Genomic DNA, 18764 nt, shown 5'->3' with positions numbered 1-18764 from the left:
TCCCTAGCACAAGGCTTTTATCCATGCAACAGTCCCATCAGTATTGAAGGGCTGTGAAACTGCAGTTGGAAAAATTGCCTCCTCTGTATACTTGTGCAATTATTAAAATTCACTTTTGCTGCTTTCTCTATTTTCGGCTTTCTTTTGATAGCCTGTATGAAAGTAGCTTTTCCCTATTATAAGGAACAGATGGTAAAACAGAAAGTAGAAAACAATCTGATCCATAAATTTAGAGCAAGAATATGAAGCTGGAATTTAACTATAATTGTAGTATGTTGTATTTTAACTATCTTTGTAGCTTCCCTTTGGGCATTTATCCCTTCCAGTAGCAGATAAATGTAGCAATTTTCTCAAGTTGAAAGATATTATGTTATTAAAATCAAATAAAGCATGGTTTAAAAATAATTATGCTAGGCTCATCAAAGCTGTTTGGGACTCCTATATAGTTCTACAGACAGTTAACAAACAAGATTTCATCAGGTAGTTAGTTTAAGAAGCAGTGAAACAACATGTTTTTAAATATAACGTAGTGTTAACAAAGAGTTCAAAACATATCCCTACCTGTAGCTAAAGAATAAGTAGAACAATTTAAGAAATGCCCTTTGTTTCAATAGTGCATTTGTTGTAATTCCATTAACACATTATCATATGGGTTTGACATGCTTGTAAGTATCAGTGATCTTTATGCCACATGGTGAAACAGTTCCAACATGGGTGCTTGAAAGTCATGTCCCTTGTTTGAACTTCTTAAACAAAGTTCTCAATAAATCTGACACTCTATAAAGCAACTGCTCACATTAGTGTCCTACTGTTGCTCAGCTCTGCAACTAGATACCTGCAGGCTTGTCTGCTATCCAGCAGTGTTTGACTTCCTATAGAGTTCTCAGAATTTATCAGTTTTATGTTTCTGATGGAGTTGAGCATGCCAAAGTATGTTAGCCGGAAACCCATAAATTGTGACTTGATCAAAAAGGCATAACATTGACAAATGAATTGAGTAGAGCAGCTAAGTGGGGTTTTGTTAATGGAAATAACCAAGCTCTGCAGGAGAAAATGGAGTCAAGAGGAAGATATTCTGCAGTTCTCGTACATTTGTGAAACTACTAAATACATGGGCTACTCTTTCTATAGTTTATAAAAATGATAGAGAATGGATCTACTTATAAGCCATAAACTTATAAAGACCAAATTCAGAGGTGTTTCAGAAGACAAGATAAATTTAGCCTTGCCTTCAACTCAGACTTCCTTACACTCTTTCCGCTGATATATAAAGGCATCTAAATAGATGTAACTTGACACCAAGATGGCAAAAGATTATATAAAATGGTGTCAATTAAAGGACAGTGGAGGCTACTTAAACTTACACTTTTCCTGAATGCTTCAATATCAATGTTGTACCAATTTAGACTCCAGGGCTAAGTACAGACAATCTACAAGCCCAAGGCTGAATTGATTCAATCTTTGCATGTTAGTCTGAGTGGAGCAGACTGAACCAATAAGCAAGTGAATAGACATTCATTTTTTTTATTCTGGAAGTGCAGCCACATGCTTGCAGTAACCCAGGCCAGAAACTGGGAGGCGCTAGAGCACAGCTTCCTGTTCAGCTGAAGCAGACAGCTTGGGCCAAAGCTAGCCTGCCCACCCTGCGAGGGGGGTTTGCAAGGGAGGTGCAAAGCATGCTTGGGGGACTGTGACTTAACTTGAATCTGGAGGGGATCTGGAATAGAAGTTCAATAAACTGATTTAACCTGAGTCAAGTCTGATTCTACACCCATCCAGATTCATCTTAAACTGGTTTTGACCATTTTGAAAGTTCATTGAATTTCTGTTGTGTTACCGATTTTAACCAATTTCTGATCACTTGTACCAGTTTATGTGTAATTTCTGTCCCTTGCCAAGAACCCACTAAAGACTAGGTGTAAGGAGATGGAGAAGGAAGCCTAAATTCAGATATTTAAATTATATCACTTTACAGCTTAGTAAAATTCTGTATCAAAATTAGAGAGAAACAATCCAAAATTAGTGGCATGAAGATCATCCCTACAAAGTTATTAAAATATACTCATTTTTTATGAACATCTGATAATAGTAAAAGTAAACTAAATAAGCAGATCACATGAGCAACTGCACTTCTCATGTGTAGTTCCACTTCCACTGCCTTCCCTCACAGGTCATTTTCTTATTTCTTTGCCACCATTTTCTGCAGTCATGTTTGTCATGGTCTGGGGCTTTGTATTTAACTGAATTGGAATGCTTCAGAGAAGAACCATGCTTACATCTATCTCTGAAGTGCCATGCACAACTATGGTACTCTATAAGTCAGCAGAATCCAGCCTCTTCAACATGAAATAGATTATTTTAGAAAAATCAAAAGGTGACCAGTGACACAAAAGAGCTGATTCTATGCCTTATTTCATTTCCTTTGTGATCCTCAGAAAGGTAAAGGAACAGAAGCCACCTACAAGTCTTGTGCTGATGATTCCTCCAACATGGGAGGATCCTGAGAAGGTATACAGCCAGAACAGCTGGTCATCTGGCTCTAATGCAAGGTCGCTCGGTGGGGATGGAAAGATGGAGTGATCTTTTCTCTGCCTACCACTGGTTGTAATAAAGTCTTTTTAAACAATGGCCAACTGATACAAATAAGGGTTTTTTTCAGAACTATTTAACTTTGAGTGGAGCACAAGATTGAGGAGCTACATTATAACTAGTTGGGGTAGTATCCCTTTAGTTTGTGCAATATTCATTGTGTCCTGTTTTCTAAAGTTGCACGAAACAAGCTCAGGAGTGGCATGTATAAAACTACGCCTAGATTTTGGCCTGTATCTGGTAAGTATGGTTATTTGGAACAAAGCTCTGCCTGCATACCAACTATAATATGTTGTCTTATGTAAACAGGTTCCTCACTTATCTGCTTCTGATTTACCCTAGATAAGGGAAACTACTGGGTAGGAGCAACAATTACTAGAACTGTAGAATGTCTTCCTCTTGACTTCATTTTTTTCTTGCAGAGCTGGGTTTGGAGAGGGACAGGGAGCTACCTTCTGCTACATGCTAAATTCTATTGCAATTAGTCCAGCTTCTAGCTTGGTTTCCCTGAGACTATCCCTGACCAGCATGGAAAAGGGCAATAGAATAACTGAAACCACTCTGCAGAGAAGGAGAAGTCAATCTAAAGAGTACATTTAGGTTGCCTCATGGCTGGGCTGGGTCTACATGGAAGGAAAGTCAGGGAGAGTCTCTCCATTTTATACACTGCTCTGGCCATGTCTTTTAACAGCATCTGATGAAATGAGCTCGGTCTCATGAAAGCTTATGCTAGAGATCTCTGCTTTAATTAGTCTATAAGGTACAAATCTACTCCATCTTCTGCATGACTAAAGGTCATAAATGAGTGCACCCTTTACTCATAGGAGGGACCTGCTGATACAGAGTGGTCAAAAGGTGAAACTAAGTAAAGATACCTTATAAGGTCAAGTGCAATAAAATTAAAGCTGTTAATCACAGTTAACGTGCATGATTAACATGTTACTCATTGTTCACGTTAATTTTTTTTAACACATTAATTGTGCATGTGGTTTTGGAGCCCATGCCCAGGCTCCACTCTGCCACCATCACCGCCACCTCTGGGCTGTTCTGGCAGTACAGAGGACCACAGGGCTATCCAGGCATAGGCTGCAGCAGGAGGGGAGGGGCATGCACAGACACAGACATGTAGCCACAGCCTGCAGGCAGCCAGGAATGCTGCCCAGCAACGTGTGGACTTGTCTCTTCACAGCAGGCAAGTCTGTGAAGAGAAGGGGCATGGAGGAGGGCATATTGAGGTTCCCATGATGAGGGAGGGAGTGAAGCCAATGGAGGGAAAGGGGCTGGCGTGAATGGAGCCCCAGGACCAGAACAGGTCATGGGATGGAGCCACAGGTGGCTTGTCCGAGCAGGGGCGGCTTCTGCCACTGCACACACCCCAGGGAAGCCATGGGAGCCCCCCAGATTTGTGTGCAGGGCAGAAGCAGGATGCCATTGCAGGCTGGGGCTCTGCACCCTGCTGCCTTTGCTCTGTGAATCATAAGCTGGCTGTGCAACATCCCCTGCCCACCCAGCAGTGGGAGGCACAGCATGGCATTGTGTGGCTTCTGGGGCAATGGCAGTAGTGCACAGAGTCCAGCACACAGTGGCAGCCTGCCTCTACCCTGCTGTAACAGGGGGCCTTCTCAGGGCTGATTTTTACCTTTGGCCCACCCACCTGTTCTGGGCCAACCTTCTCTCCTGCCATGCCTTGTTATTAATTAACTAACTATCTTAATTAGGCTGGAGGCTGCCCATTTCTTGCCCCGATACCAGGGGGCACTATCTGTATACTATAGAACATTTTTATTGCTGGTTTGCATGGTACCTTAAATTGGACATGTGGCATGTCTGGGGCTGTCCCAGGGCCAGTGATTTCTTAATCTGTCCTTGCTATTGTGCCAGGGGTGGGGCCAACAATCAGCTGATTGTTGATCTGGCCCCAGAATAACTCTGAGGCATGTCAGACTACAGACAGACAGCTTTTAACTTGCAGTGTGAGCCCAGGATCACTGGTAATAGAAAGGGAGCAATTAGGATCTGATCCTTGATACCAAAGTTGTGCCTCCTGCATATACATGCGACATGGCAGGAGGCACAGTTATTGGGATCAGATTTCATGGCACCTTTAAATGAACATGTGCCATTGGCCTTACGTACAGCAATAGCGATAAATATTCTCAGTAGTACACACAGGTTTTTAATTTTTATAGTAACTGTAAGAAGCAATTTTCCCCAACAAAATATTTCTTATTGCTTAAGCTGTAATTAAAAAAGAAAGCCAAAAATATTTATATTTGGAAGGAAGGAAAAATGTGTTTATGTATGTATTCCTTTGGCATTTTTTACTGATAGTATTTCATTGCTGTTCCTTTGAAAACAGCAAAGTTGAAGATTTATCATGCTGCAATGAGATAAAACAGCACATAAATTCCAGCTGCTGAGCTGTCCTGATAGGGTAAATAATTCCAATAGTTTGTGCTCATATGGCAACAGTCTGCTCACATGTCATCAAGGAACATTTTGGGAGGTGATGTGCTGCTGAAAACGTCAGAGGACCACCATCACTTGCTGTGAAAATACTTCCAGTGATGTCTTCAGGGTGAACTCCAGAGGTCACAACCTTTGCTGCCTTGTAAGCAAGTAATACAAGAACTTGATAGGGCTGTGATGATGCATCTGTCATATCCATGTCCCTCTCATAAAGCTCTGTTCCATAATCATGTAAACAATTATTTGCAATGGACCTACATGTGTTCCCTAGAGCTAAGCAACCTTAAGTCTACCCTTAAAAGTTTTGCCAGCTTAACTGTGTCAATTAGGGGAGTGATTTTTGTTGATGCAGTTATGCCTGTAAAAACCCTAGTACAAGAGTGCCAATGCTGGCATAGCTTGTTTTGTTTCACTGAACAGAAATACACTTGAATTTTAGGTTATATATAATTACACCAGGGGCCTGTGAAAGGATAGTCTGTTCCTTTAAGAGGGAATGCTGTCATTCCCCAGTCTGTATTTGCGCGTGCTGTTGTTCCATCCAAAGTGCAGGACTTTTCACTTGTCCTTGTTGAATCTCATCTCATTGATTGTAGACCATTTCTCCACCCTGTCCAGGTCATTCTGGATCCTAGCCCTGCCCTCCAGAGTATCTACAATTGCACCCAATTTGGTGTCATCCACAAATTTGCTAAGCGTGCACTCGATCCCATCATCCAAATCATTAATGAAGAGTTTGACAGACCTCTGGAGCACCCCACTCAAAACTCCTCCCAACTAAACATTGAGACATTGAAGACTACTTACTGAGTACGATGATCCAACCAGTTAGGTATTGTGGCAGGTCACAAGGTGTGCCTGCCACTTTAAGAGGTAGGAGAGTGGCAGTTTGGCTGCAGAGCTGCCCAATACGTGGCTTAGGCTCTGAGCTGGCAGCCACATGACCTGAGGGTAGGTGCATGACTGGCTAAGAATCGCTGCAGCCAGGATATAAGCACAGGCTTGGCTAGCAGAGGGTTGTTCCCTCTGGACAAGAGCAGCAGTCACATCTCTCCACAGAAGGACTTTGTAGCAGAGTGTGCCTTGAAGGAAGATATTGCTAGGATAGCTGTAGAAGTAAGTGGAACCGCTAGCCTGGGAAGCAGTCCCATGTGGGGCCCTGTTGTGGAGTGGGGCCTAACAGGTGGATACAATTATTGCCTGTGTAGCAAGCTTGGAATAGCTGCAGCCTTTCAGCTAGACTGCTGTGGGCGTTTGTCTCCTCGAGAGTAGAGAGGCAGTTTACTCCTTGTAGAGGACTGGTACACCTATGTGAACAGAGTGAGATCCAGAGGAAAGGGGGAGCTACTTGGAGATGGAGGAGGCTCCAAGGGACCCAGTGGGGTTCCTTAGCCCAGAGAAGACTGCAAGGGAGGGGCCTAGGTAGAGAGTCCCAGGGTATCGGCAGCTAGGCATGCTGCCTGGCACAGCCAAGACTAGGGCCTGGATTTGGAAGCCCAATTGACCAGAGGATGGTGCAGCAAGGTGTAGGGGGATGGGACCTGGGGCAGCCCAGACCCAGGGTTAAAGGAGATCAAAGCATGGGGAAAAGCATGGAGGCAGCTTGCACTTGGCCTGGGTCTGGCTGGACAATTAGACACACTAGAGAATCAAGCATGCAGGCACATGGAGGCAGATCTGGAGTGCTGGGAGATAACCAAAGCAATAGGAACAGTGGATCAGGGTAAGGGGTCTAGGTGCCCTAACAATGGAGGCTGAAGAGGCATGCAAATGGAGGCTGAAGAGGACAAGTGGGGGTGAAGGGCTGGTGTTTGGCAGGCCAAGGACTTGCCTCAGCTGGACTGGTCGAGGCCAGGGGTCAGAGGGGACCTGAAGGCTACAGCCTACTGAAAAGGGTAAACCCAGGTGTGGGGAGCCCAGTGCCCTAACTGGCCCAATTCAGAAGGGTCTTGGCAGACTGGAAAGCTGGGCTGAAGCTAAAAAGATGAAGTTCAATGTTTACAAGTGCAAGGTGTTATATCTCTGGAAGAATAATCCAAAACCCATATACAAAAAGGATGCATTTGACTGGATGGCAGCACTACAGAAAAGGATCTAAGAATCTTGGTGATATAATGAAGCTGCACAAAAAGCAAAGACAGTTTTGAGATGCATCAATAGGAGCATTAGGTGGAAGACATGGGAGGTGATAATGCCTCTCTAGGTGGCAATGGTTAGGCTTCATTTAGAATACTGTGTGCAGTTCTGGGCTCCACATTTTGCAAAGGACATTCAGAAGCCAAAGAGTCCAGAGGCAGGTGACAAAAATGATAAAGGGCTTGGAAGGCAAGACAGACAAGGAAAGACTTAAGGAAATAGACATAGCTGGTGGAAAAGGTGCTTAAGAGGGGACATGATAACAGCCTGAAAATGTCTAATGTGCTGCAGTAAGGAGGGAAAACACTTTTCTCTATTGTTGCAGAGAGCAAGACCTGAACCAATGGCTTGAAGATGCAGTAAAGTATGTTTAGATTGGATATCAGGAAAAACGTCTTTCCTATTAGAACAGTGAGGCAGGAAAATAGACTACATAAGGAAGTTGTGGGCTCTCCATCACTAGAGGTGTTCAAGAAGAGGTTGGATAAGCATTGGTCAGGGAAAAATCTAGGAGTAGCTATGCCCATGCTTTGTTATGGGAATTTTCCGTGCTTGTGGGCTTTTCTAGTTGCCACATGGGGCTGGCCTTCTCAACATCAAAAGAGATTTTAGGCACTGCTACAAACTCATCCTTCCACTTCCTTTCTTAACAACACTATCATACCTGTCAGTAGGGCTTGTAAGCAGGCCTTCAGCTTCTACTTGGACAATTCTCTAATTCTTCACAATCCGGGATATGTCCAGATTATACAGATTCTTTCTGCATGATTCTTTCCACATGATATTATCTTTCCCATCCATACAGACAGGTAAAACTCTTACCCAGGCTTTTATCTTGGTGTCAAGTTAAAAAATATAATAAATGTATAAGTATAAAAATATAAATCCAGGCTTTTATCTAATGTCTGGATTGCCACAACAACCTTCTTTCTATATTTAATAAGTGCAGCCTTGCCATGCTCGTATATATTCAGAAGGATCCTACAAAAATAATTTTCATAGCCATATCCACTTCTCTTTGCCACTCTTAATTATCCCTTTTCTAACATATCAAACCTAAGTTACTTGTCATTTCTTTCAAGGTCCTTCTCAGAGTATCTCCAAGCTATCATCATATATTCACTATGGAAGTATAGGCCCCTGGCCCAACTGGTCAATGAGGCCAGCTTCCATAACCCACTCATTACATTTTCAAACAAGCATGTTTGAAATTCTATTCTCCTCTTCTGTAATGCATACAAATGATTTCATGCTGCCCACAACTGTTTCATGGGTATATCTGCCTGTCTGGCTATATCAAAATTGTTTCTTGCCTTAGACTTAAATTGTAAGATTTCTAGGGCAGTTTTTAATTTTTGTTCTGTGCTTGTACAGCACCTAGTAAAAAGTAGCCATGACTAGGACTTCTAAAAGCTCTAGTCACATAATAATGATGGTACAATTCTACCTAGAGCAAATAGGATTGCTTTAGCTTGCCTCTACAGAAGGCAGGACTTTTCCCTTCAAGACACAGCATGACATCTTTTTCCCTTCTAATAAATAACCCAGGAATAACTGGAAGCTTCTCATTGGTCATATACAAAGCCCTTGCACAAATCTAGTAGAATAAGCAACGAGTCATAACTATTTGTGTTCGAGAGAACATTCATTTTACTAACATTCTATAGCATTTTGCTATTTATGCATGAACCACTAATAAATCAAGTAATTAAATGAAACTTAGTTATTAGGAATGTATTCATGTAGCCTCCATTATCTAACCTGTGATTATGGTGGATTACCAAATAGTGAGGGTCACCAGCAAAAGAAAAAAAGGCAATATAGAGACTATTGTGCCAGAACTTGTTATCCTTCCCTTCCTTAAACCTAATCGCTTAAATTGATATCCAATTATTAGTTCTGTTTCACATTTCTTATTAAAAAAGTGTTATTCATCTTTGCCTGCAAATAAGATTTGGAGGGTGAATTATACCTCTGAAGATTGGCATTTGTAGAGACAGACATTTGTGAACATTTTTAAAGGAACTTAGTTAGAATTAATTTTGGCTCGTGCCATACAAAAATATGTGGTACCCTAAGATTATAGCTAATCATTTTATGGGTTTTTTAAATAATTTTCTTAAATTTCACAGACAAACTGAAGTATAAAATAGTCCTCTGATTTGGTAGACAATGAAATCAGAACAGACAGCTATAATACCAGTCTTTTTCTATCTTTACCAGCTTCAAGAACAATTAGAGATACAAATTCAGACAGCAACTTTCTTATATTCATATGTATGAAGCTGCGATACAGGTGCAACTCTTGCTCCTTGGAAATCTAGTGCAATGTAAAGGCTTTCCACTTGTGTTTGTGACACTGCCAACCTAAAGCAGAGAGATAGAGGAGCCTTTCCTCTACTTGCAGTTATAATAGTCCTTCTGGCATAAATGGTACAAGGTCTGTCTTTTGAACATGCAGATTTTTGCATGAAATTTACACATAATTGCATTTACTCTCTTTAGCATGTGGATGTGTTTAACTGTGGCATTTATGGATCTAAGGCTAGGAGACTGAAATTTAAACACGTACTGGGCTGGCCCACTCCACTCACCACACATATTATTCCTACCAATGGTAGAAGCGGTCTGCCCAAGGAACTCTGGGTGGGCAGTGTGGCAGGTCAGAATGCAAGCCCTCTCTCTGAGCCTGCTGCTAGAGCTCGCGCGCGCGCGTACACACACACACACACACACACAGAGTTAGCAAGTTACACAGGCTCTAATTTTGGACCATAGGGTTTAACTTATTTAGCCCTTTAATATTTGTTGGATGTGAAGGCAGCTCTTCCCTTTTAACATTTAACACTCCACCCATTACACAGAATCAAGAGACCCTTCTATGGCACTTGTAGGCAAATCCTGGTAACACACATGGTCATACACTGAAAAAATAATGAAGCCTTTAAGCCTTTTAAGACACAAGCAAAACCTAATATCTCCCCCTTCGTAATTTGAGAGTTCCTGAACACCTCACTTACTGATTTACAGCATAGCACCTGCAACTCTCTTAAGTTTCATATTATTACAGAGGGTGTAAACCAGTAGCGCTGTTAGCATATAACCAAGCATGTGCAAGCAGTAGGACAGTTCTTTGTGCTGGTCTCTGATAGGAGAAAACTGTAGAGTGACAATGACTCTGGGAACTGGGTATTGGTGTTGGGCTTAGACCCTGACAGAAAGGATTATTGTATGTATTGCATTTAACCATTCTTCTTCTAGAACTGATGTATGCAGTTAAATAAAATATGTTATATTTAGGCTGCACCAACTCAATATCATTGATTCTTCTTCTACTGGAAGCTAGCCCGAAAGGCCCTGACATGTGTTTCCACTTTCCAGAAGGCACAAATATAGTAACCCATTCATCTGAAGAAATTAAAAGAAGTTATGTTCTCTTTTTGATAAACCACCACCCAATAATTGCCTGCGCAAGCACTTAGGGTCTGTACAGAACCAGTAAATGTTGATTTACAATTAGAGTTTGGTCTGGTTTTGATGTAACTCTAGCTAAGGAGCTATAGATGCAACCCATAGTATAAAACATACTATAAAATATATATGGTATTTCAAAACTATTCTCTTCAACAGTGGGAATAAATGTTAATTTAAAACAAAATCTTAGTTAACTACATCTTGCTAATAACTATTTCTCCTCAGCAGCTAAGCATACAAATTACCAGTGGCTAGCAACTTGACAGTAGTTTTCAAGCATTTGTTAAAGCTACTGTTATAATTTCTACCTAAGTATAGAACACTGTTTTATTCTAAATGCCTGCTTGAAGGAGGTAGATACTAAATCTTTAAACTATTAAAAATTTTAGTTTTATTCACTAATTAAAAGATACTTAATAAAACGCTACAAAGTGCCTTATCTGTGTCTTCAGTCTTCAGATATGTACTGCCACCTGAGGAATGGTTAGGCTTAAGTTACACAGAGTCATCTGTTGGTAAAGACAGTTCAAAACTCTTATTTCATGATGCAGTCATAACAGAACCACCTGGGAGTTTGATAACAGCAAGAGCTCAGCTGCACAAGACTACAGGTTGTTAATCCAGTTCCAATGTATCAGGAAAAATCTGGGACTGGTTTAAATACAAGATCCTGAACTCTGAAGGGTCCAGAGTAGCTGGAAAGGTATCTAAATCTGGTAAAGCACCAGTTTCCTTTTTTATAAACAGCATTTAAAACCACACAAAAAAAGAGCTAGCTAGCATTTTTGTTCAAAATGCTTTTGGTAGGAAATTATTGTTAATATTTTGATAAAACCATTTAAAATCTTGTGTAGTCCACAGAAGATTTCAATCTTTTGCAGAAAATCCAAATACAATACCTGAAAACTTGTGGCTGAACATTTTCAGCTATAAAACAAAGCTTTCAATTTGGAAATGTCAAAACACTTCGTTGTTGCATTTTCAATCAACGCAAAATGTTTTGACTTTGACTTGCTCCAACTGCAATGTTTTGTTTCAGCTCAGTTTGATATTACATTGTATGTTATCTGAGCTGCTGCGGTGCCTCATGAGAGACATTGCTCACATGTTTCATGCTCCATTCACATCTCTGGGTCTGGAATATTTCCAGCTGGTCTGTGTCTCTTATGATGCACAGCAGTTATTTACCTACAATCATGCACTACAATTGACCGCCAAGCGGGAAACCATGGTGCATGAGAGAGAGCTATTCCAGTCAGGCATGATGGTGGCAGGAGACAAATTCTACAATTCCTGTGGGGCACTGTGACAGTAGAGTGGACACACACTAAAGTTGACCTGCCCTGAAACAAAACACTCTGATTTGGTTCAGCCAACCAAAATATTCAATTTAGAAGTCCCAGTGGGATCTTCCATTTTCAGTGAGAATTGAAAACTTTCTGTGACGACTGTTAAAGAAAACTAAAACTTATTTTCGTCAAAAAATTGTTTTAGAAAAAAAATTCTGACCAGCTTCATTGGTGAGTAATATGTCGAGTTGTTGTTAGAAAATTTAAAACATTAACTTTCTCTTACAAATGTTGCAAATAATAAAAAATAGAAGGATACCCAGACATCTAGATTTATATTCATCAGGCAATAGTGTTATGTTTGTTATAGCATTATATTACGGTAGGTTAATTAAGAAGTGTAAAATATATGGAGAGTATCACCTTACATATGAATGTACAATTCTACTCTGAATATTATCTCTATAAACACAAGAGTCATGAGCACCACATTTGTCATCTTTTGACACTTTCTACATAAAGCACACTTGTGTTACAAAGATTATTTCTAATGGTCAGTCATGAAAACTCAATTTTGGATCTGATGAGGAAGCTGTGTTCCCATCAAATCACTCTTCACAAACAAGTCTACCCTCAGTTAAACCCATAAGCATGTTTGTGTGTGTGTATGGCAGGGGGGAAACATGTCTCCCCAGATTTCTGTGTTGACGGGGTGTGGGGCTACAGCCTGCCCGGAGCCAGGGCCCAGGAGCAGCAGGGACAGCGGCTGCATGATTTCTGCACCGACGGTGGGGCCCAGGGCATGGGGCTGCAGGCTGGCAGTAGTCGGGATGGCAGCATGGGTGCCCCCCACTGTCAACACTTATGCATCATCTATGGTTAAACATACTATATATACTTATGCATTGTCTATGATTCAACTTGTAGAATCCCGCTTTCTTTAAAACTCACTGGGCTAGATTCTATCAAACCTACTAGATGTCTAAATGAAATCCTATTCTCCCCTTCTTGGGTCCCTGAAAAGCTCATGATAAAAAAAGATGGTTGGTTTTGCCTCCACTTCCTCATCTTTATTTATTTATTTATTTATTTTGTGACTTAGTTTTAAGACCTAAATGTCAGAGCATTACAAAAACAGATGCAGTAATGGGGATTTTCAGAGACTTGAACAGGGTGAGATAGGTTCAAACCCAGGTGTCTAGGAAATGGATCCTGCCAGTAGCATTAGTGACACCTTTGTAGCCTTCAGCTTGGAGCTTAGTGAACAATTTGTGCAAGAATGGAAAACAGAATTTAACTCACCCTCTCTTAACAGGCTTAGGAAGAACCTGCCCCCTCCACCCCCAAATTCAAAATTATTTTTATCACTAAAGTCAGGGCTTTGAATTTAGAGAAAAGCTGCTGAGTTTGCCTGGGCCTTCTTACAGGAGTCCTTTTTTCAGAATGAAAGTGAGCTATGCTTATGTTGTATGCATTTTACAGTCATGCTAAGGATGATGCATATTTGTTAGTTTTCAAAATCTAATGTCCAACATAAGTATTTTCTTTTTTTTATTTTAAAATCATTTTGTGAATCTTGCCATGCAAACAGTAGTTAGAGATATCTGACATGAACCACACCTTTATGTTACTGCTTCTCTAGATCCTGTTGGTTAAGAAATCTACTGAACTGCTAATGCTGCTGAAACTTAGTAGCAATTGAAGCAGAAGCTGAAGTCCATCCAATTACACATCTATGTGACAGAAACAACCTCCCTTCCCCTTCAGAACTTCTAGGCAGATATTTATCCCATCGGCCGCTCTCCTTCTTCACCTTCAAAATAATTAGTCACAAAGTAACATAATCATTGATACCAGAGAGACTGGAGGGACTTCTAAGATGAACAAACATGTTCAGAAGGCTGGAAGGGCTGCCTTATCATGAAAGATTAAAAGGTCTGGAGTAGGGGTTGGCAACATTTTTGGGCAGAGTGCCAAAAACACCCTCAACCTTGACCTATAAGATGTTGGTGTGCCAGGGGCAGATGGTGGGAAAGCTGTGAAGGGCCTGATCCTTGTTGTGGCAGCTTGGTCCTGGCCCTTTCCCTGCTGTCCACCCCAAGGTGTGCATGCACCTGCCACCAGCAACGAGCTGGGCTGGGACTCCACAGACTGCTTGCAGCCTCCTGGCTGCCTGCCACAATCAACCCAAGCTCTGGGCAGGCCCTGCTGCCCACCATGCAACCTGGACTACTCAAAGAAGGCAGTAGGGAGGCTGTAAACAGCTGCACTGTGATCTGCAGAGCCCTGGCCCAGCTCTTTACTCATAGTGGGCGCACGTGCACCTCGAGGTGAATGATAGGAAGGGACTGGGCCTGCACTGCCACAACAAGGATCGGACCCCTTGTGGCTCCTCCACCATCCACCCCAAGGCACATGTGCCAAGCAAAATGCCTTTGTGTACCACACTCTGGCATGTGTGCTTGGGGGGGAGGGGGGGGACCCCTAGAGATGTACAGCTTGTCTAAGCCATAATTACTAAGAAAAATGAGAACATATCCTACAAATACCTGAAGGGTATAAACACCAGAAAAATAAAGGAATAATATACGGTGGTGTATGAAGGGAGCATAAGCAGGAATGACAGGAAAAAAAGGATTGTTTATGCTGAATTAGAGGGGAAACTTCCAGATGGTAAGATGCATTAGCCTGTATAATAATTCTGCCCAGCAATTTCCATTGCTTGAAACTTTTCAAAAATAGAGTGGATGAAAAAGTAGAAAATTTGTGATAGAGAAGAGCCCTGAATTGGCAAGAGGAGGGGCTAAATGATCCAAGTCATCTTTCCAATTTCTGACTCCTCAAATCAGTCATGTTACACCCATGCAATGGGGTAATATAAATAACATTACCAGAAATACAAATGTGACATGTCCAACTGGAAATAACCATTTAATATACTAATCCTGACTATAAGAAAATACTGTCGAGTAGCAAATTTTAAGTCACTAGAATGTCATCCAACTTTAAAGTGTTTTACTCATTTTGGCGGGAAAGAAACATATCTGTGTGAAATTATTTTGTGCTTGCATTCCAGTCTGTATCTGTAGAACTCTACAAAGACAAAGGAAGAGATGAAGAGTTTCACTTCATAAACTAGATTTATTGCAAGGCCCTACAGACAGATGAGATGAGTAGCATCTCAATTCTGATAAATATGGAAGTAAAACAGTGAATATGAAGGTTAAATGTAACTGCAAGGAGAAGGAAAATTCATATAAAAACTGCTTCTGAAGTGTTCTTATATAATGTAGACCACATAAATAGTAACTAAAATGTAAACAAAATGTACAGAAATAGAAAGCATATGTCAAAAGCACATTTACTTGACCCTATTCCACTAAAAATATCCTTATTTCCTGTTCTCAGTTTAATCCATCTACAACCGTCTTCGCTTATATAATCTAATACATATCCCACATGTTGCTCTGAGTTCATATACAGAGAACATTAGGGAGAAAGATTTTATTACCATAGCCTCTCAACAGATATTTACTAGGATTATGGTGCTTCAGGACACTAAATATTGCTTCTCCTACAGTTTTCTTTTTTTCTCCCAAGTTAAAAATTCAATTAGAAAATGTGTAACATTAGGGCAATGCTAGATTTATAAAGAGCACTAAATCTCCTATCTTGATTGGATGTTCCATGGATAACCTTCTTGCCTCTGGAAATGTAATAATGCTTAACAAAACCAGAATGAATGTATCTGGTGACCAATGAGACAAGTTATTAATATACTGAAATGTGATAAAGCAAAGGGATTTTAGCCCAACATTGTAAAAATCATTAAAATGTAAAACATACTGCCGAGTGAGTTTCAACTCTGAGGTGGAGAGCCTGAACCACTTTGTGACTGCTGAGAGAGCCATGCTAGAAGGGAACTCAGCTGGATACAGAAAATGCCACCAAAAAGGCTCTCCTCCATGACTTTCTAAGATGAGGGCAGCATTAAACTCTTGGCAGGATTCTAGCAGGTCAACAACAACCATCACCTTCAGGAACATGCAGGATTCACATTTAAACCCAAGATTCAGACACCAAACCAAGTATCTTCACCATGTGGGAAGGTTTATTAGCTACAAGCTGCTAGCTAGTGATATTGCAGCTACAATGATGCTTGATAGTTGTGGAAGACCACAGTAAGCCTTTAATGTTGGATAGAACTTTTACATTTGCCTACATCAACTTTTCTGGTCACATACTCATTAGAACTCATTAGAAATGTGGTTGAAGAATTTGGGCATGACTTAATAAGGGAAAGGCTGCAATAACTTGTTTTAAAGAAGAAAAACAAAAAAGAGAGAGCTGATCTGTGAGCTGGATCTCTAGATAACAGTTTACCCACCTTGAAAGTGATGACAGACAGCAAATGAGTTTGGCTCCAATACATTACAGACGCATATTTCATTTTTCTGAAATACTATAGTATCACTTAAGTGCTAAGGCACTCATATGAATACTGTGGACCAACCACAGATGCATTAAATCTTAATCAACCCTGTCTGGACAGTCCCTGGTTTAAAGTATTTATAAGTAAATATTAAGGGATATTTACTTCACCTCTTTATCTACTTTCTTTTTTCCTTTATTATTCTTACTCAGCCTTCAGGTACTCACTAAAGAACCCAATACATAACAATGAAGCATGCAAAGGGCCTGATTCTCATTTACATGAAGACCTCTATATGCTGTCTTATAGAGGCAGATATAATTAAAAGATACTTTCAAGCCTTTTTACATTACCTGGTTTTTGATGGCTTCAGTGAAAATGAAAACTGGTCCCAGAGTGAACAGGCTAGTGGTGCTTGTTTATTCATTAATGTTGCCCTTTGCTTATATAGAACATCCTATTGTACATTTAGTTTGTGACAGTCTATCGTTATTCCCCTATACTCTGTTTTTTTTAAGACAGGGACAAAAAGTATAAAGAAATAAGTCTGTAAAGAAAAATATATTCTCTTCTGGGGTATTCCCCTAGAGGGATATAAGAACAGGATTTTCCTGAAACCTGTGGAGTATTTAATCAGCTACTTCACAATTGTAATTGCGGTGTAAAAATTGTGGCAGCATCCATCACTTCTTGTGTGTCCTCCATAATGGGTTTTTAACCAGTGGACTCATACAATTCAGCTCCCCTGGGTGTGTTGTCATTTCACTCACCACCTCATGCCAAAGCATGCCCATGCTGAGCCCTCTACATAGGCACTCCCTGTGTGCAATAGGAAAGGAATAGATCTACTGCTTTTTTGGCTTTGCATAATTGTACAAGGTAGGGACAGGATTTTCCCTTCAGTCTGACCTATACATATCTACTTTTCAAATTATAAACAGGACTGAAGTTGGAAAAAAGCTCAAACATTTTTTGTTCTTACCTCCTGGACAGTGCCTCATGGCCATTTTACATCTTCTGGACTCTGCAATGGTTGGACAAGGTATTGTGTCTTTTGCTGGCTTTTTCACAATTTGCCTTGTTCTTGTTTCCAGACCCCATTTAAATCCACACGTTTTGTTATTTCTGCTGCAAGTTCCCCATTCACTCCACTGACTTACTTCACAGCCCTCTAATAAAGCAAAACATGTCACAAATTAGTGCTTTTGTCTACATCTGTCTCTCTTCCCATGTCTAAGGTACTTCTAAGGAGCATTGGTATTAAATTTTAAAATCATTGCTTGTAAACTTATTATTAGGTGAAATCTGAGGTTATTATATAATTTTGGAATTTTACAAGGCAATTGTGACAGAAACCTCTGGTATCTTACAGCAAACAAAACCAACCAACTAGTTATACATAGGTTCTTTGCTATTTCATTATTTCCATGGCTTTTAACAATTTTCGCTTGAAAAGAATGAGTTCATTCTTTGAAATTATACCTGCAAGAACATTTTAAATTGGTACTTCTCCTTAAACTTGGATGTTAAGCCCATCTCAATTTTTAAGTCTAGTTAGGTGGACAGGATTCATACCATTAGGTATGTGAAGTGTTTTTCATACAGTCTTAAGGGGAACTGAAAAATGTATGAATGAATTAAAAGAATCAAGGTAAGTTGGAAATAACTAGAAAAAAGAAAACACAATAGCATTTTGAGTGTGATGGATTTGCAGGATAAATTGCAACATTTTAAGTGCACAATAGAACCAGAACTCAGCTGGTATCTAGGGAGAGATTCTGTGATAATTTTCAGTCTTTAAGAATACTATTTTTAAGCTGATACACACAAAGGCATAAATATGGTAACATTGTTAACCAGTCAGCCCCTCCCCCCCCCCATAAGGCATAAGATATATTTTAAAAAAACCAAAACCTGTGTTCATTTACTTTATTAGTTTCATGAACCATTACCATGGTTCTTGTTTCAAACTTTCTCTCTCAGTCATCAAGGTTAGAAATGTACTTTTTAAAAATGAAAACTGAGTTTCACATGATATGACTCTAGAATCTGGGGCTTCAAGAAAAAATGTCATATACTGTGAGACTCACGAGTCGGTCTTGGTAATGCCGTCTCAGTTTTACACTGAGTTTTACATTGACAATGGTTGTTTCAGTTTTGTAAAACTAACATTTCCACTGAAAATACTCAGATGGTGGTTTAACCTGGGACTTGTTCCTTTTCCAAAGTAAATTCAAAACTGAACTAGGGATTCAGCCCAATATATTTTACTACCTGCCCTGCAGCTCCTCTTTGCTGCTGTCACTGCTGTCATCAGTGTCATCTCTGGGTTGCCCAGTGGGGCAATGGAAAGGAGCCGGAGGGCAGCCCAGGTG

The 18764-nt window shown here is 40.4% G+C and overlaps 1 protein-coding gene across 2 annotated transcripts in view; it reads right to left on the bottom strand.

Annotated features, from left to right (window-relative positions):
- The window catches only part of RSPO2 (R-spondin 2), a 196722-nt gene that overhangs the window by 52688 nt on the left and 125270 nt on the right, over positions 1-18764 (bottom strand). For both annotated transcript variants that reach the window (XM_059723811.1, XM_019495692.2), the window contains exon 4: positions 17372-17560. In XM_059723811.1, coding sequence (XP_059579794.1) covers positions 17372-17560 — 189 coding nt within the window. The remainder of the gene's footprint in view (positions 1-17371; positions 17561-18764) is intronic.

This window comes from Alligator mississippiensis, chromosome 3 (assembly GCF_030867095.1).
Source record: "Alligator mississippiensis isolate rAllMis1 chromosome 3, rAllMis1, whole genome shotgun sequence".
Lineage (NCBI taxonomy): Eukaryota > Metazoa > Chordata > Crocodylia > Alligatoridae > Alligator > Alligator mississippiensis.
The sequence above is the reverse complement of the archived record's forward strand: the minus strand, read 5'-3'. Positions and strand labels throughout refer to the sequence as shown.